General features: G+C 36.2%; 2 protein-coding genes across 3 annotated transcripts; both read left to right on the top strand.

Moving 5' to 3' along the window:
* The first annotated feature begins 675 nt into the window (after positions 1-675).
* Positions 676-1,860, top strand: LOC128990380 (phosphatidylinositol transfer protein alpha isoform-like). Of its 2 annotated transcripts, none has more exons than XM_054412727.1 (2): positions 676-798; positions 967-1,860. In XM_054412727.1, the coding sequence occupies exon 2, from the start codon at positions 985-987 to the stop codon at positions 1,795-1,797; it is 813 nt and encodes a 270-aa protein (XP_054268702.1). In that variant the 5' UTR covers positions 676-798; positions 967-984; the 3' UTR covers positions 1,798-1,860. The 2 variants fall into 2 exon arrangements, with proteins under 2 accessions (XP_054268702.1, XP_054268703.1); XM_054412728.1 differs by having other exon boundaries at positions 677-798; positions 976-1,860.
* A 12,399-nt stretch (positions 1,861-14,259) lies between these two features.
* On the top strand, positions 14,260-20,313 carry LOC128989209 (hyaluronidase Tab y 2.0101-like). Its single transcript, XM_054411082.1, has 4 exons — positions 14,260-14,365; positions 18,004-18,190; positions 18,733-18,937; positions 20,092-20,313. The coding sequence occupies exons 1-4, from the start codon at positions 14,260-14,262 to the stop codon at positions 20,296-20,298; spliced, it is 705 nt and encodes a 234-aa protein (XP_054267057.1). The 3' UTR covers positions 20,299-20,313.
* The last annotated feature ends 151 nt before the right edge of the window (positions 20,314-20,464 follow it).

The following is a 20,464-nucleotide window of genomic DNA, read 5'->3' as shown; positions in this document are numbered from 1 at the left end:
TCCATTGGCAATTTCATGGTGGTGGGTGACTGCGCATGTACACTTGAACTGAACGCCATCAAATAACAAAATAAAACAACCAAAAACAAATTTAACTTGGTCTTATGTATACTAGTTGTTCTGCCCGTCTTCGACACGGGTCAAGAACAACATTAAGAAAATAATGTGGGTCTCTAAATCTACTGTATTGCCTTTGTTGCTACACATACTTCCTATGGATTATATGGGCAAATCTCAATCGCACATTGCTTATATTAGTTATAATCTCTTGTGCATTTTGCATTAAACTGAGTGGAAGGGTAAAAATTAATAACTTATTGTAATGTAACCATCTTTGATGTGGGGAGGGTTGATCGAAAATCTAATATTTTCGGGAAGTTTCACATCAAGACCATTCAAGTATGTGGTTGATAGGCTGTATGTCGCTTGCGTGTTTTAGATTCACATATAGATCTCTTACCGAATGAAAATATCGATCGATTTTTTGATATATCGTTTGGTTAGTTAGGTTAGGTTAACCTTACCTAACTAACCAAACGATATATCGAATTAAACAATCGAATAATCAATATTACTAATTCGGTTGTTTGTGCCAACAGATATAGAAGTGTACCCATTTTCGGTCACCGTATTATTTGTCAACGTATTTGTTACAGCTGTTAAAAGTTACAAATAAAAAAAATGTATTTCACCAGGTTAAATTTGTTTGTGGAGTAAAACCTATCCAAATTAAACTTTTCTAAGTATGAGTCTTTGTTGAAAGGTCAATGAAGTTTACTAGGTGTAAAAAAGTTTTCTGTGAGTATTCCTTACCACCTAGAAAGCAATAGCTTATGTATAACTTGGAGCTCTTTTGAGTGAAAAATTAGTTAAAATTTGACCTATATAGGTTTCATTTAACATTTTAAACCCACTTACAGTATGGCGATTTCGTTTACTAAAATTATTACTGTTTTCTAATTGCAGACTTTTCAGGCATGTAGAATGTTGATCCACGAGTACCGGGTGATCTTGCCAGTGACGGTGGAAGAGTACCAAATAGCCTCCCTCTACACGATAGCCCACATGAGCAGAGAGGAGACTGGCGGAAGTGAAGGCGTGGAGGTTGTGAAGAACGAACCCTTCAGCGACTACCCTCTCATGGACGGCAAGTACTCTTCGGGACAGTACTCCTTCAAAAAGTACCACCTGGATAAGAAGATGCCGACGATACTGAGGCTGATATCTCCCAAGGGCTCGAAGGAACTTCACGAAGAATGTTGGAACGCGTATCCATACTGCAAAACTGTTATCACCAACCCGGGGTTCATGAAGGACGATTTTCGTTTGGAGATAATCACGATGCACACGAACGACAGAGGGAAAGAGGAAAACGCACTCCAACTTTCTCAAGAGGTTCTGGGACAACGGGAAGTGTTTGTTATAGATATCGCCAACGATCCTGTGGCCAGTAATGACTATAGCCGCAACACTGACCCCAAGTTATACCGTTCTGCCAAGACCAACCGAGGTCCTTTGCAGGGTGATTGGGTAGACACTGTGACTCCTGTTATGACGTGCTACAAACTCGTCACCGTCCACTTCCGATGGTTCGGTCTGCAGAACAAGGTTGAGAAGATTTTGCAGAATTTCCAACGACGTTTGTATACCGTTGTCAACCGGAAGCTGTTTTGCCTTATGGACGAGTGGTACAATCTCACGTTAGAGGATATAAGGAAATTTGAAGAGGAAACCAAAGCTTTTTTGAATCAACAACGTACGTGTGGAGTGGTTACAGGGACCGTGGATTTCACATAGTTTTTCACCTCATATTTGCGTGTAATATAAGAATATTTAAATACAATTTACCATGGGCCCCAACCTATTTATTAAAATTTTAGGATAGTGGTATATTTGGTTTTTTGCACTCGGCGTTGATGATGGTGGGTGAATCGTGTCAATGAAATTGTCACAACCCTTTTATAATCTGGAAAATGATCCCGTCTCCATGTATTTTGTATTTTAACGCCAGTGCGTAGTGTTTCTTGCCTTCTCAGTTTGGTTTCAGCGCGTTTGACTAATTTCTTGTTTACTGTTTTGCCACTGCACTAAAAATGTTTACAAATTTAACCTAGTTTTGTCCCCATAATTGACTTTGTAGTGCGCCATCCGTATCCAAAACTTTTATACTGTTCAATTTCCTGTGTGGTTCCAACGCGCGTTTTCCAATCAAGTTTGGCATGTGTGCTCCATCCTATCTTGTTATGTTTGACATACTTTCTTGCCTGAAGTGAATTCCATATCGTAAAACTTCGTGAAACAACATTTTCTAAATAATATGGTAAATGGCTGGAAGAATTAGTTAAATTTTACATATTTGTGGTTTAGGCCCTTCCTTTTTACACTGAGAACGATATAGTCAATCCAACAGCTACTTTATTGTGCAATTTTTATACGGTAGTAATATACGCTACGAATTCTTTAATGAACCGCCAGACAAAGTTTAAAGAGTAAAAGTTAGCGGTTTCTGTGCGAAATCATTTGTATATTTTTATAGAACACTTATCAGACTTTCATAAAATATTTAAATTAAAGTTTCTGGGCAAACAAGCTTTCCAGAGAGAAACCTACAACGATAGCTTGGCAGTCTGACGGGATGGTGCAAAGCAACAAATTTATTTTAACTTATATAAAAATCAACATGTATAGGTACCTGATATGTGACCAGAATTCATACGTATGTTGACAGATTGACATAAATAATAATAGCTATTGATCAGTCAACCAGAACTGTTGACGTAACCACAAGATAATGATTACTTTTGAGGTTTTTACAAGTGAATGGCGATCCATTACCTCATGCCATATTGGGCAACCCAAGATGCATGGAGTAAAAGTAAAATGCTTTTACTCCATGCATCTTGTGGGCAACCATCCTCGGCTTAAAAATAAAAGACTATTAATTTAGAAATTTTGCTAACAGATGTGACCCATAATGATGAATTTTCATCTACCAATAGTCAATGCTCAGTACATTGATTTTGAATATTGATTAAGTATTAAGAGAGCAGGTTGTAGCATCGTATGGAACACAGCTTATCCAGCTATTTGCCTTATAACTGCTTGCTTATAGATATTTGTCCCACAAGTGGCTTGGTTATAGTGCTCACCTAGGAGATCGAAGGTTGCTGCCCACTGGTTCGATCCTGATAAAAAGCAAAATCTTTTAAATGGTTCGAAACTGGATCCAGTTAACCTTGATCATTTTGGTATTTTATATAAACGAAAATGATCCTAGTTAAAGAATCAGATCCATATGAATTTAGTTAGTACTGTAACATACAGCTGTAACCTCGCACTCATCTTAGTAAAAATACCCCCGCCGCAGCAAACCTGCCGACTAAGCGAATTTCCATTTGTCTGAATTGATTTTAAATTAAATCTATTTAAATAACATTAGGTTAACGAGTACCTAGGTTTGCTGTTACAAGGAAACTATTGTGGGGTTTTTGGTAAAATATTAATAGCTTAGTGCAAAATAAATAAATTTGCCAAGTTTTATCAAAATATATCCATAAACAAGCTAACTATGACATTTTACAATATGCTCCATTAGCATAACATAGGAATTTTAAATTTACAATTTTAAAATTTTCACCGTTACTAATAACCGTACAAAACAACTTCGATATACTAAATTATTTGTTTTTTTAAGCTCTTTAAAAAAGTCTAGAGAGAAATTGGGAAATTTTGTGTTTTGAGGGTCAAAAATGAGAAAACCCATTTTTACCCCATAAAACCCCGTTCCCATGGTCCGATCATTCTGGTTCACGAACTCATTCAAGTTATCCTACCTTACACCTTTAAACTAAATTGTATCAACATCGGACAAAAATTACTCAAGTGATCACGTTCACGGACGTATACATATACTATACATATATGAAAATTTGAACGAATTGTGTTTTTGGCCTCTGGGTGGATCAAAATGAAAAAGTAAATCGGTCCCGGGCCTAGGTCTTACCATGCTACCTACGGTATTAGCTACTTCCCTATAGGGAAATTCACTAAAAAGGCACACTCATTTGCGGTCCCAGGATTTCACTTCGGGAATCGATGATCACCGTGGTGGGAGGGGGGTTGGGGGTATGAAATATCCCCCAGAAAAAAGGGGGTCCTGCCCCGCCCCGAAAAATGTGGAATTTAAAGCAAAAAAATGTATTATTATACGTACTTGAGCTCTAAAATATGCTATGTATTTTTCCTTCCACCATGGCTCAAGCTAATAGTATTTATGTTAGCTAATAAAATATCAAATATTTTGGCGTGGGGACACAATATTCCTAGGTAGCCTACTAGACGTTCTTTCTGTAACAAAACTGCCACCTACGAACACTATTTTAGTGTGGTTTTCGCAGGAGGAAAAGACAGACGACTTTGTATAATATTACAGATAGAAAGATAGTCCTATTAATTTGAGATTCGATAGGGCGCTAACATATGTACCTGTCACTATACCTATCTACTAGTGGTCATTCGTATGGTAATGCTTGTGCTTTGAATAAGTGAAAGCAAGTGCTATGGTATGTAATCTAAATGGGTTGACTTTATTCCGACTTGATTGTATGAAGAAGGTGATAAACCAGCTGATCGTCCCACGAACAGCTGTTGTCAATAAAGTCTGCCGACAACAATAGATTGCTCAAGATGACATTCACAACGCCTCCTTGATCCGATGCAATTCCACTCTCGTTGCAGTCATACACCTGCACAGTTTGATTTGCAACATAACATCATTGACTATGGATATTGCATGTAGACTCATAATATTGTAAATCTAAAGCCTGTTTGTATGTGTGTTTTATGTTGGTGGCGTCTGAGTGCGCTGATGTCGACTAAACGTTTACCTTAGTTTGCATTTTCTTTTTTATTCCGTAATAATTAAACTTTTCAATAATTCATCTTATAGACAATAACAGACTAAAAAATAAAATCATAGTTTAATTTGATTTCCTTGCTACACTTTCATTGCCATGCATCAGATGAAGACAGTTTTATTATAGCTATTAATGTCCGGTGAAAGGTTAATTTTTTAAACGTGATTCAAACTGAACTTAAAACGCACATGAAAACTTTGTGCTTTTTTACCCGCTGCTTCGAAATGTCGTAGTTCAAAGATAACATGTATAATAAACGGTATCAGCAATATGACACATACTTTTTCCCATAAGCTTATCAACAACCTTTATCATGGATAAGCGGTGGGAGTAACTATGATATTTTATAGGGGAAAATCACAAAAGTTGCAATAACTTATGAACTGTAATTTTTACAGCAATGGGGTTTCCACTATTTTGTTTAGAATTATAAGCACCATAGACACATTAATTTTAATCAAAACCAGTTTATTTCCTAAAATCTGATTTTTTGTTATTTTTTTATAACATAAGCTACAAGAACTTTTGAACTGTAATTTTTACGGAAACGGTAGATTTACAATTTTGTTCAAAATTTAAAGGACCATAATTTAAATCGAAACCGGCATTTTTTTAAATCCGATTTTTCGTTATTTTTAAAAAAAAAATACATAAGTTACAATAACTTTAGAACCATAATTTTTACAGGAATTGAATTTGTACAATTTCATTCAAAATATATAGGACTAGATAGTTAATTTTTAACAAAATAGTTTGGTCCATTTTTAGAAAATCAGATTTTCCAAATTTTATGAAAAATCACAATTAAAAATAAAAATTTCGAAAAATTGAAAACAGTGACGCTACAACATTTTGATGGATTTTTATGTATGTTTGGTAAAGATAGTACCTGTAAACAAAAAACACATGTACTGGAATGTTTGAGCTCGTTACATTTTACTTCATTTATGAAGGTTGCAGCATGCTTTGAAAAGTTTAATAATTGTCAAACAAACGACAGTTTGTTAAAATCTGATCGTCTGTCCCACGGTAGAACTTCGACCCTCAGCTATGTAAAAATGGCATTCGATGTTTGGTCATTATGACTCACACCTAACACCTTGGACATTAGCCCATTTCAAAAATTAATTTATGAACTGAAATATTTTGTCTTTGCATGACTCAGCATGAGCGCAATATTTGTTATCTTTTGCTGTATTTCAGTGTAGACTACTCATACTTGTAAAACTTCAAGCCTATTTTTTGTGTAGGCCTATCACGCCAAGCGACGCTTGAGTGCGTGATTCGTCTTCATCGTATTCATTTAATTTATTTAAGGCATGTTTGAAAACCTGTACTTTTAATATCAACGAATTAATTGGGGGAGCGGGAGGGTGTAGTGGTTAGAGCGCGGGACTTCGGTCCCTGAGGTCCCGGGTTCAAATCCTGCCAAATCACCAATGGATTTTATCTACGTGATAAGGCCGCAACCCATAGTTCTAGCCTGAAGTAATGTGAAAAAAATACCGGGCTCGTGCCTAGTAACAATAATCCTCTAGCATGATTGTTATAACGAAGTCAAATATTAACACCTTCTGAGAAAGTCAATTAGTAGTTGGGTTTTCACCTCAGAGCAAGTATTTATTATAATTCAACAGATACCTTACATAAGTTTTTTTCTTGCTCAAAATAAAGAATTATATACTACTAACTTCAATACTTCAAATATCGCAATGCCAAACTTACCCACTATCCTATATTTGGATTATTCATAAACAATTTTATTCGTCAAACTTAGCATTTTCATCATACGAAACCAGTTAAGACACTATATTTTTTTATGGAAACTTTTCTAATAATTATTATTTATTGAATCCGAATACACTGGCATACAGTACCTACTATAATTACAAATTTAACTTGTTCAGTTTTCCACTTGAAGGATTTCTCTCCCGACAATAATCCTACGAGTGTTTATGTATGGGTGCCAATAAGTAGTACAAGCTTGAGAGAATAACTATAAACTATTGATAAGACATTGGCGAAGGTTGCGCACAAGGAGGGACAGGACAGACCTCAAGTCGCTGTTAGTCGGGATGTTTGTGGCCGTGGTAGTGGTAACACTGGCGAGATTTGTCTCCGCTTCTGATCATCTGTGAGTAAACAAACAGCTGATCAGTATCAGCTGTTTTCAGACCATTGTTGTTAAAACGCTTCTAGGGCTGGTTCTGTTTCATCCCTTTTCTAGGTTTTGACACGTTTAGTATTTGTAGTGAGGGGGATGGGATGTTTTGATTGTTTAATTGCACGATTTGACATCCTACTAACGATGTTAAATAATTAATTGGTTGTTAAATACCTAGGTCGATTGTTTCATTCTATCAGAGCAGCATACAGTAAACTTTTCAAACCAGTAGATGTTAAAAACAAGCCGTCCATACAAAAATGTGTAAAATACTTGCCGTTGCTGCATTATAGTTTGTAAAATAACATTTTGCCAATTTCAATTAAGACAACAAAGAAATAAAAATATTGGTTTAGTTAACTTTTTAAACAACAAAAATACTAGTCTAGGTATTCGTTTAACCTACGTGAACGAAAGCTTTTATTTATATTGTTGTCAATATTCGTAACTAATTAGATTCGCTGCTTTGGTTTCTTTAAAGAAAGTTGATTTTTTTAAGCGGAGGAAGTACTTCAAGTGCTAAATTGAATCAAATCGTTCTCTCCCAACTGTGTATACGCTCTTAAATTAACTTTTGGTAATTTTGTATAACATAAACGTTGTACTCAACAAAACTTTAAAAATGCCAAGTGATAGTTTGACCAAACCAAGCAAATCATGGTTAGAATCATTACATAAACATATAAATATGTTTATTCAATAAATTATAAAACTGGTTATGATTTCGCGCAAGTTGGAGGTTGAAAAAATAATCAATGAGCCAAACAAATATTGTTGCATGCTTTTGTACAGATCTGAAACCAAACATTATTATTACCACGAATATTTAATGTGTTTAAGCAGACTTGCGCGCTAATAAAAATTTCACTTACTTTATTGACACGAATACTCTAGCTTTATTGATTTTGTTTAAAAAGGTTTACCATTGAAGAAAACCTACTGTACTACAGACCCATGTATATGAATGGCATAAACAAATAATTTCGTAAATATTGATAGCATTGAAACATGTTAATAGATTTTATTATGTATTTTTTTTAATTGTCTCTTTTCTATAATGTTATAAAATATTAGTTAATTACTTGATTGCCAAAACATACATTTACATGTAGTCATGTTTCTTTGATATACAGTTTCAATTCATGTTGATCAAGTTTTTTTTCAGCATCGAATTTTTGGAGTACATATAAATTTATTGTGGCGCGGCGTACTAGGAACAGCAACGATACGTTTAGTGGAATACACATACAATTCCATAATAATATGTGGGGGACAATATTAAACTATTTCCGAATTTAAAGTTATAAATATCTCATGAAACCTGCAGACTAAGTAAATATCCAGTAGCCCGGTTGCTTTACTGAATTAATTGTTATTCAGACGAGCTTAAACTGCATGGGACGAGAATTAACAATAGTTTACATACATCCCGTTTTATATAAACTCTTAAGTTAGAGAAATAACTCAACTTACATATGAGACAGAAAATGTTCACCTAACTCATAGGTAAGTATTTTAGCTGACAATTAGTTATTGCAACTAAAAATTATAAGGATGTAAATAAAGAAATATGCCACATCTAGATCATATATGTATCCTTCAGAATCCCAAATCACCGATTAACATTAATTTTTGCCTAGTAAGGTGTACCAAGACAACATAGAATGTTAAATAAATCATTTAACATGAGTAGTATCATGAAAAATATGAGTAGTATCAACGATCAAAATTTCAACTAAAAAAGTAGGACAATGTTTTTTTCTAAAATTGATCAGTTAAATCATAAAAAGAACATATATTTCTCCTACTAAGGACATTATGGTTCGATGTATAACTTGGAACATTCTAGTGATTGGCCCTCTGACATATATTCTAGAGAAAGCGTTAATGTACCATCATTAATTTGACATTATCATGTCTTAGTAATGTCGGTACTACGAAGTAATTACTATGACGTTTTCACTTCATTGGAAACGGTTGAAATAGTCAGTGGTTTATAGATATTACGTTTAATTGCTTCTTATGATGTATTGATATTAATAATACAGTATATTTAATAGATTATTTTTCAGTATTGTATTACCAATGACTAGTCAAAGGTATTAAAAACCCAGTGATAAAAACCTCATCTCTACGAATTATTCATTCAATTAGTTTGTTATTTTATGGAGTTTTCAAATGAATTTCAATTATGTGTATTTTAAATTCAACTCAATCATTAAAAACTTATTTTGACTAGTTGAGTCCATAAGTATTTAAATCTTGCTTGCAAGAGCTCGTTTTGTGTAAAAATAAAGAAAATGCTTATCAATATACTTTATTATAATACTTCCATGATTTAATTTAAGCCGATAGAATTTTGCTAACTTACTTACACGTTTTATAATATAACGATATGTAATAGGCTAGCGGCTAGATATGGTTTATGCCAGGAAGTTGGATTATGAGGCGGTTTTATGTAAAATCATTACAGAAAACTATTGATTTGTATTAGTACTACTAACTAATTGAAAAAGTCCCCAATCCTGTAGCAGCATTTATCTGACAACAATTGGAATAAACTGGTTTTAAATCCCTTAAAATCTGTCAAACCCTTCATGGTGCTAGGCAGGCTATTATAAAATTTAAACCAGAGTAATATGGAGAATGCCCAATGGTGGAGGTGCTATGTCTAGGGTATGTAAGGCTTGCCTCTAGGTTATGTCCAAAGTTGACGTCATAAGCTGTTAAATCTACCCTAAATCTTCAGGAAAACATTTAATCGATTAGAACACTTTTAAGCTTTACCTTTGAACTTTACATTAAAACAGGCTTCATAGTTTACAATGGAATGGGAAGTGTATTTTTTGCACTATTCATAGGCGTACGCATACCAGATGGTTTTACCATCAACTAACAGCTGGTTTTAACATTGAAAATAGTTTTAGTCACAAAGCTACACATGGTATCTCACTCAGCTCAATGAATAATACAATTCTTTTTGTCTATGATAATACGTATAGTCAATGATAATACTGTATTCATTGCAAATCCCAACTCTTATTTTAATAGGAGCTCTAAACGCGTACAGCTTCTATTGGTATTCAATTCTTTATTGCGAACTTATGTAAGTATAGGCTATAATAATCAATCACAAGTCACTTCAAAAAGATTATAGTACCTACTTAAATCATGAGATTTAATATGCCATTTATCCATCGTGATTCCGAGGCTAGTATTAAAAATTAAGCAATATAAATAATTGGGGTGTAATGCCTATAGTCTGAATGATGGAACCTGTCTCCTGACCATCCATCTAACTAAGGACTGGTCAATATCCAGATGTATGTAGGCCTTTACAAATTTGAGAGACTTAGACCGCTTTTCCTTAGATGCATTTGACATTCTTCGATGAAATATGTCGCTTCGCGTAGACCTAACAATTTAGATGTCATAGAAGCAGCATATAATATGGAAGGATAAAATAAGATGGATAAATTTACATAGCTAGACAACACTCCGTGGCTAATACATAAGTTCACCTTTTCGATAGTGATAAAATAATAATATCGTTTGTAGATAATTAGTCAGTAGTTTTTTGATGGCACAACACTGAACTCAGTTGTCGTTGTCATTCATAGCTTTTTTTTAAATTCCTCCTTATATACACAGTATGGAGAAACTGGAAAAAGTATTGTTTTCGTCATAATTTTCGAATTTCAGTTTTGGTGGATATCCGGTTTGTGCCCCCTGGACCCAAAAAGTTGTTTTCGAAATGATGTCTGTGTGTGGATACTATTTCAGGTATATCCAGGCATTTATCTTCAATTTTTTGAAATTTTGATTTTTATGAATAGAGATAAGGGTTCCCATAAAATAACGAAAATCGGATTTAAAAAAAAACTGCTCGAACGGTTTTTGCTCAGATTTATTAGTCTTTGTAACTATAAACTCAACGGCACAAACCCCATTGCAATAAAAACTACAGATCAAAAGTTATTGACACCTTCGCGATTTTCCCCATAAAAATTATATTTACTCCCACCGCTTACCTAGGATAAAGGTTGACAGGCTAATGACAGAAAGTATGAGTCAAATTGCTGATACATTTTTTTTCAATACTGTACGGTCCTGGTTATTGAAACGGCTGTTCAGTTGGTAACAAAGCCACACTATAGTTGACACATTGATTGTAGGCTAACCATTTTCAAATGTGTCATTTCAGAAGGATGACAAGTTTCCTCGACCGTATTAAAATGCTCTTCAGGTTGCATTGTTGGCAATGTCATCGGTTTGTTATCTACCACACGGTGATTAAACCCGTAGCGCGTCCGCAAAATAACTGGGCCTCAAACAATTCTCTAGGTCTCATATGCGTTTAAATCTATAAATAGATTGATTTAAAAACTGAGTTGATACGAGTACTATATATCAAAGTAAATTGTGATAATTTATTATATGAATCATGTAGGTAACGCAGAGAAAAATTGTGCAAGGAAGAAATAGTTACGTTCACTATCGGTACATGTAACTACCGGAAGGTGCAAGGTTCCCTTGTACTTTTGGTGCAAGGGATACTCGCTCTGGCTCGTCTACGTTGCGCATTCCTCGTCACAGAACAACTATTTATAATAAATCATTTGTAGTCACAGCATGCCGCCTATGGAACTCTATACCCGATGCCATTAAATCCATAGAAAACCGATCCCGACTGAAGGCGACACTGAAAGAATATTATCTCAACCGGATGGTAGTGGCGTGGCGGGATGGCGTGCGTTAGGCTTAGCTGCTGCAAAGAGTGTATGTGTGTGTGACTGTATGCTAGGAAAATAAATGTATGTTATGTTGTTTATTATTAATTATGTTACGAAATGTGTATTTTACTTTTGTTCATATCATGTATTATTGTTATTACTATTATTATTTAGAGGTTAACTGTAAGAAAGGACCATGAGGTCCTAAGTTCGCCTCAATAAAGAAGGATTTTCATTTCATTTTCATTTCATTTCATTTACATGTCCATACAACGTGTATTAAGTATATAGTGACGTCGCCGTTGCTTTACTTACGATGATGTAAAACGGTGTTTGCCGTCAAAGTAATAGCCATTTACTTACAAGTGCCACACCTTACAAGAGCCACACCTTACAAGTGTAGTAAGAGCGTTTTTACATCACGCAGGAAGTACATCGTTGTATACATCAAGCTTGGGATAGGGAAGTTTAACATGGTGGGTTAGGTAAATAAATGATATATCTGCAGCATTTAATCAAATGACGTCACCATAAGAACTATGCGGTCTCCGCTGCAGACTGTTGTAGGCCTGATTGAGATCTACTCATACTGGTCTCCGCAGACTTTGGCTTACTGTGTAACATCAACTTGTACATTGAGCACGGGACTTCGATCCCTGAGATCTCGGGTTCAAATCCCGCCAAATCACCAATATGGATTTTATCTAAGTGATAGTGCCACAACCCTTAGGTCTAGCCTGAAGTAATGTGAAAACAATCCCGTGCTCGTGCCTTGCGTCCTAGGGCAAAAAACGCATCCGTAGCCTGTAATATAGTTGTAGGCCTGTGACTTTTCCGCTGCGCGTGTTGAGGGAGTCTCAAAGTCGTGACTCAAATTCAGTCAGTTTGTGTCAAGGAGCTTGTCATCAGCTGTGGTTTACCTTGATAGACACATCATCGAGGCTGACCAACATTGCAAAAGTTAATAATGAAAAACTTGTCTGAATAGATGTCTGTATAATGCTTGTTAATACATTTTTCTAGCATTTGATCACACATAAAACCACGAAAGAGAGTGCATGAGTGTCCGACCGATGGAACCAATTCATTACACTAAACGAGTCTATTAAAAAAACTAGAATTCACAGGGCACAAAACAAGAAAACAGATCCAGGTTTTAAATCTCATTAGAACCAGTGTTAAGGGTGTCGCTAACTTTAATTAGAAAGTGTATTGAGGAATAATTACAATGAATAGCAATGTCTGGTGCGTAAATAGACCCTACTGTACTAAAAGTAATAAAAACTCAATTTTCCCCTGAACGTTAAAACACCTTACACCTATTTTTATAACAAATTTCCTACATGTGTACTCATCATGCATGCACAGAGACCTGAAACATTTTCGTATTCATAAAGCCCCATATTACGGTTAAAACGTAACGAAATAGTAATTTGTGTAAATAGTGGGTGAAGTGGCACTTTGCTGCACAAAAGAGAAATAACACACGAGCCGTGGAAAGGCGAGTGTGGAAAGTTTCTCGAGTGCAGCAAAGGCAGTTTGCACTCGCGTTACACATTATATTTTTCCTACAGTTACTATTTATAAAGCATCCATATTAAAATATTTTTTTTATTTTTGTCTGAAGCAAATTGACCCCTAAACATTTATTTTTATAGGCATATTGGGTACCGGTATCAATTTAAAGCTCTGATCCTTTGGATGTGCCTCTTGCGGATTTGGATGATATCCCGTGAAAGCCCTTCGTCATAGGCTTTTAACGTTTGTTTAAACCAAAACAGGTGGCCATGATACAATTTTGTTTACATCCATATGAATTTGGGGTTATCGGTTATACCTGTTAGTTGGTGATATTTCAGTGAATTCAAGTAAAATGTTGTAATTTTATTATTTGTATAAAATGTAAAGGAGAAAATGACTTACGTTAGATAAGTATTGCGTTGTGAGAGGATTTTGTGTTTTCATAGTATGATTTATTGATGTGTTAGGGAATTAAAGTAAAATATTGTAATGCTATTTGTGAAAAATGTAAAGAAGAAAAGACTTAGCCAACGTTCGATTTTGTTTTCATTGTATATTTCAATAGACAGCTCTGTCATCTAATTCATTCATTACACTCCCATCATTCATGGTGTATCATTAGCGCAAACATCTAATCCAATCGTCTTGCTTCAACAGATTAGAGAAACACAACATACAAATGAACACATGAGGTTATGCAATCCTATTTTGATAAGTGATATAATACCGGTATCATAAAAGACACTGACAAACATTAGAGTGTCGATCAACGATCATGACCAACCATCCTGATTCTAGTAACTTACAAGATAAAAAATGAGGTTTTGTGATCTCGCAGTGATAGAGGCCTACACACTGAAACCATGAATGACACTGACAGTGACAAACTGCTCTAGGTCACTAAGATGTTCCGTGACCACCGCAGATGCATGACACTGAAGGTCGTGACATCACTGATGACAACACAACACAACACACTCTGTGTGACAGTGACAGGTCATTGACCCCGGGAATGCCAGAAGCAACCGTTCGTTGGTGGCATAAACGATTACAAGGCCCTCAAAAAGTCAGGGAAGATAAATGCAACAAAGGTTGCAGTTATGTATCATACCTAAAAATCTACTAATATAATTTGCCCCCATCTTATTGGGGATCGCTTTCCAAGGAGTCAGAAGGAAATCTTAAATAACCCTACATGTTCATAATGTTGACAGATTGCAATTAAATTTCTTTTAAATTACTCAACTCAAATGTGAAAACCATCCCATATTTTACACTTTTAAAGCTTGTGTTTGCGAAGTAAAAACGTGGTGTTTTAACATTTGAAAAAATTAGTAATGAAATCGTGAACATCTTTTGCGGTGACCGAGGCATCATAATTGAGCGGAGCAAGCGAAGCGAGCGAAGCTCTTACACGTCGACTCTTATGCATTTCGTAATACGCAAACTCCTCCTAGACGGCTGAATCAATCGTTTTCAAATTTTGCATGGTGATAAAGACCATATCGGTGAGTGCCAACATCTATATGGCATTAAAAAAGTCTCTCAGGAATCCGCCCCACTGGGTATCAAAGTTTCAATGTAATCCTTATGGAAGCAGTATTTGACACATAAACAAAAACATATGATCAGCTGTTGACTTTTGAATGCAGTAGATAAAGAAATAGCTGATAGCATTAATCCACAGATATTAGAACAGAAACGGTATGGATCATAAATATAATCAAATGACGACACTAGCTTGAGGTCTATGGCGTAGGAAGTGGTAAAGGAAGTAGTAAAGGTGAGCAGCCTGGAGTGTGGAAACGGAAACTGTTTATGACGATTAGATTTAGGTATCTGCATTCCTAAAATTCTATGGGAAGGGAGGAAAACGGGTCCACGACGTAGGAAGTGGTGAAGGAAGTAGTAAAGGCGAGCTGTCCGGAATGTGGGAACTGTTTATGACGATTAGATTAAAATATCTGCATTCCTAAAATTCAATAGGAAGGGAGGAAAACGGGTCCGCGACGTAGGAAGTGGTAAAGGAAGTAGTCAAGGCAAGCTGTCCGGAGTGTGGGAACTGTTTATGACGATTAGATTAAAGTATCTACAAACCTAATATGCTATGGGAAGGGAGGAAAACAGGTCCGTGAAGTAGGAAGTGGTGATGGAAGTAGTCAAGGCGAGCTTACCGGAGTGTGGAAACCGTTTTTGACGACTAGATTAAAGTATCTACAAACCTAATATGCTATGGGAAGGGAGGAAAACAGGTCCGTGACGTAGGAAGTGGTGAAGGTAGTAGTAAAGGCGAGTTGTCCGGAGTGTGGGATCTGTTTATGACCAATAGATTAAGGTATTTTTAATCCAATAATGCCAAGGGAAGGGAGGTATATAGGTCTATGACGTAGGAAGTGGTAAGGGAAATAGTCAAGGCGAGCTGTCCGGAGTGTGGGAACTGTTTATGACGATTAGATTTAGGTATCTGCATTACTACAATTTTATGGAATGGGAGGAAAACGGGTCCGCGACGTAGGAAGTGGTGAAGGAAATAGTCAAGGCGAGCTGTCCGGAGTGTGGGAACTGTGTATGACGATTAGATTAAGGTATCTGCATTCCTAAAATTCTATGGGTAGGGAGGAAAACGGGTTCGCGACGAAGGAATTGGTGAAAGAAGTAGTCAAGGCGAGCTGTCCGGATTGTGGAAACTGTTTACGACGATTAGATTTAGGTATCTGCATTACTAAAATTCTATGGAAAGGGAGGAAAACGGGTCCCCGACGTAGGAAATGGTGAAGGAAATAGTCAAGGCGAGCTGTCCGAAGTGTGGGAACTGTTTATGACAATTAGATTAAGGTATCTACAAACCTAAAATGCTATGGGAAGGGTGGAAAACAGGTCCGTGACGTAGGAAGTGGTGATGGAAGTAGTCAAGGCGAGCTTTCCGGAGTGTGGAAACCGTTTTTGACGATTAGATTAAGGTAAACCTAAAATGCTATGGGAAGGGAGGAAAACTGGTCCGTGACGTAGGAATTGGTGAATGTAGTAGTAAAGGCGAGTTTTTTTTCGGAGTGTGGGAACTGTTTATTACGATTAGATTAAGATATCTGTAATCCAAAAATGCTACGGAAAGGGAGGGAAACAGGTCCGTGACGTAGGAAGTGGTGAAGGAAGTAGTCAAGGCGGAGTGTGGGAACTGTTTATGACGATTAGATTAAGGTATCTACAATCTTAAAATTCTATGGGAAGAGAGGGAAACAGGCCCGCGACGTAAGAAGAGGTGAAGGAAGTAGTAAGGTGAGAAGTGTGGAGTGTGGGAACTGGAAACAGTTTGTATCAGTTAGATTAATGTATCTGCAATGCTGAAATGCTATGAGAAGGGATGGAAGCATGCCCACGACATAGAAAATGGTGAAAGAAGTAGTAAAGGCTAGCAGTGCGGAGTGTGGGCAATGTTTGTGGCAATTAGATTAACGTATCTAAAATACTAAAATGCTATGGAAAGTGATGAAAACAGGTCCATGACGTAGGAAATGGTGAAGGAAGTAGTAAGGCTTGCAGTGCAGAGTGTGGGAACTGTCTTTGGCAATTACATTAATGTATCTGCAATCCTAAAATGCTATGGGAATAGAGGGAAACAGGTCCACGACATAGGGGGTGGTGAAGGAAGTAGTAAAGGTGAGCAGTGTTGAGTGTGGGTATGGATTAATGTATCTGCGATGCTAAAATGCTATGGGTAGAGACTGTAGACTGTAGGTTAAAATGATTACGAAGCACGAATCGATACATATTTCGATACATGCAATCGTTTACAATAGAAATTTACAACTGAGTTGACAACAGCTGATTTTTACTCCCTAAAGAGTAAAAATGCTACTTTAGACCCGCAACGCATGCATTTAAAACGACTGTTTTTACTGCAGTATGACAAAAACAACATAATATGAACCCTTGATGACTCCGCTCAATTTTGTGGATGCCCCTGCAAACGCCACCTAGTTAAATGTATTTAGAAAACCCGGCAAAATCGTAAACATATCGCTTGTGATCATCAGGTTATCCTCTTCTCAGATTCGTCATTAATTTAAAACATAAAACACTGAACACACGTAGAAAAACACATTACATTTATTTCTGTACAGTCACGGTGCGTGCACGCGTTTGGTCGGGCCGGCAGCGACTGGAATGCCAGTCGCTGCCGGCCCGACCAAACGCGTGCACGCACCGTGACTGTACAGAAATAAATGTAATGTGTTTTTCTACGTGTGTTCAGTGTTTTATGTTTTAAATTAATGACGAATCTGAGAAGAGGATAACCTGAGGATGTGGCAGTCGCCACGAAACATGTAGTTGTCTATCTACCAACTCTAAACGGATATTGTAAGGTAACAATAATAATTTAATTAATATAAAGCAATATCCAGAAGTAGGACAATGAATTCTGATTTTTAATGAACAGGGATTTTCACACTGTATCCTAAATTTCATTAAAATTTGCCAGGAATTTATTTTACCTGTATAATGATTTTTTGACTGACTGAAGGTTGAAAACAAAGAGAGTTACAAATAGTCTAGATACAAATAGATTCCCATTTTGAGTTTGTTTGACATTCCCAGTATTCTTATGTGTAAAAATGCTCATACACAACATTAACAGTTGATGATTGAAAATTGGTTCACTGTTGGATCTTGTTCCAGGCAGCCGACAGGTTTGAGTCTGCAGCTAAAGTGTTTCTGTTGGAAACTCTACGACTAGCTAAGGCGTTGCGACCACGAGCTCGCTGGGGCTACTACGGCTTTCCATTCTGCTTCAACAACAAACAGACAATCACAGGGACGATGCCCTGCTCCCATGAGGTCATTCCAGAGAACAACAGGTACAGCTATACTGATGTCATTTGATTACATGTTTAATATTTTAGTATTATTTTGTATACATACTTTGCAACAGTATGCCCTAAATTTATAATTTAAAAAATCGTTAGTGCTGCTACAAGAATAGCTATTATTATTGAGGCTCATAAAATATTACAAATTTACTATTATCTTGATCAGTACTCAATTATGTGTATCCGAACTAAAATTGCGTTTAATTTTATTATGAAGCCTCTGAACTGTTAAGATTAGTCTATTATAAGGTACATATCTTCACGTCAACAGTTCAACATATTAGTTAAATATACGAGGGATATAACATGAAAACTTCAAGAACAGTCTTAGAAATGATATCACTTGAAAATGCCTGAATGGGCGAAACACGTTGTGATTCTAACCACTACTATGTTGAACTATTGACGAAAGGGTTGTAACTTATAATCGTAATAATTCGGTACTAAATTGTAATACAGAGTATATCGAGTTATGATGTTTAAGTAAAATAAATATTGTTCAACAAATAATGTAATCTTTTTCATTGCAGGATACATTGGTTGTTTGAGGAAAGCTCTGCTCTTTACCCTTCAACTTATCTCCGAACCGATGATATGTCAGAAAACTCCAACTACCATTATATCACTAGCAGGGTCAATGAAGCTATCAGGATGTCCAAAGTATCACCAAAGAAAAACCCGGTCTATGTCTACATCTGGTCAAAATATCAGGACGCCAATAGGTTCATTTCAAAGGTAAGATTCTTAGATGGTGTACATAAAAAAATGTATTTGTAAAAGTTGATTTTTTAGTGTGTACCCAGGGTCTTAATTAAAGGAATTATTGGAATGACGTCCTCGAACCTTTCACCAGATACAGGTTTTTAAGGTTTGAAACAATTTTCAAGAGTAAGCTTTAAGTTTCAAACAAATAGCACAACATTGTTAAGAGAGATTGGAGTGGCCACAGCTCCTGAGAGAGATAAGAAACAAAAGTTTCTATAAATAAAGCACTGTGTGTATATTTTACTCAGAATATAAGTGGATGAATATAGAATGTTGGGAGACTACTTATTAAAAGCCCCGTGAGCTGGTTCCTGTTTTGAACCAAACCAAAAACCACTACCTCCTATGAATTTTTTGGCAAGCCAACCAATGGCAACTCTTATTTTCAAGTTATAAGGGTTATTGACCACTGACCAGTGACAGAGTCCAAGATAAAAGAACAAAACTGTTTCAAATTCTTTTGAATACTGAGGTTAGGTTTGGAGAGAAAGGGCTTATTGCCTGAGAATAGGGGAAATGATAGGATAAGCAGGCTTACCTTAAGAAATGTAGGCATCCCGCTTCACTACAGTAACACAGAAGAAAACACAAAATAAACACTGGATATTTCGAGGCCACTGGCCCCTTTCTCAACATGGAGAGTCACATTAGATATTTGGAGTCTTTCACTCAAATGCAAGACTCCAAATATCGAACGTGACTCTCCACATTGAGAAAGGGGCCAGTGGCCTTGAAATATCCATTGTTTATTTTGTGTTTTCTTCTGTGTTACTGTAGTGAAGTGGGATGCCTACATACATTCCTTAAGGTAAGCATGCTTATCCTATCATTTCTCCCCCCTTTTGAATACTGATGTAGACATCCCATCTGTTATAATTTTTTATTCAAGGTCACAGTTGAATGAGCCATTCAGAGTGTACAACAGTCTTAAATTACAATTCCTCTTTTATAGTTGATGACATAAAGGCGAGCTTACAATATGTTGCCCTTACAGTTTGGCTTGGTTAAAAAGTTAGCGTATTTAACAGAAATAAATAATTTACATCATTACACTCTGTCGTTGGCTCAATTCAACTACAGTACCTCAATGGTCAAAGATTGTACCACGGTGTATGTTTGCTCAGGAGGACCTGTACAACTCAGTCGCCCTCCCCCGTCAACTAGGGGCGGACGGAGTGATAGTGTGGGGTGCCACCAAAGACGTCAACACAGCTCACAAGTGTTCCGCTATGCTCGACTACTTACAAACACATCTGGGACCAACAGTAAAACATCTTCAACAGACATCCTCCGCTCAACAGCCAAACATTCTTCAAATATTTGGAAAATAAAAGACAACAAAAATATGTGGTTGTGTTTGTTTTACAAAAACCCTTCGTCCTTTTATAAATCATATACATTTATATCAATGTGTTTGCTAAACTTACTAGGCTAACTCTTAATTTTTTTTAAATATATTGTATTTATTTTGTAAGTTTCATTACTTAGAGACACCTT

This window comes from Macrosteles quadrilineatus, unplaced genomic scaffold (genome assembly GCF_028750875.1).
Source record: "Macrosteles quadrilineatus isolate MER2022 unplaced genomic scaffold, UCM_ALF_1.0 Scaffold_3__2_contigs__length_128488019, whole genome shotgun sequence".
Classification (NCBI taxonomy): domain Eukaryota; kingdom Metazoa; phylum Arthropoda; class Insecta; order Hemiptera; family Cicadellidae; genus Macrosteles; species Macrosteles quadrilineatus.
This window is presented reverse-complemented; position numbering and strand designations above follow the sequence as displayed.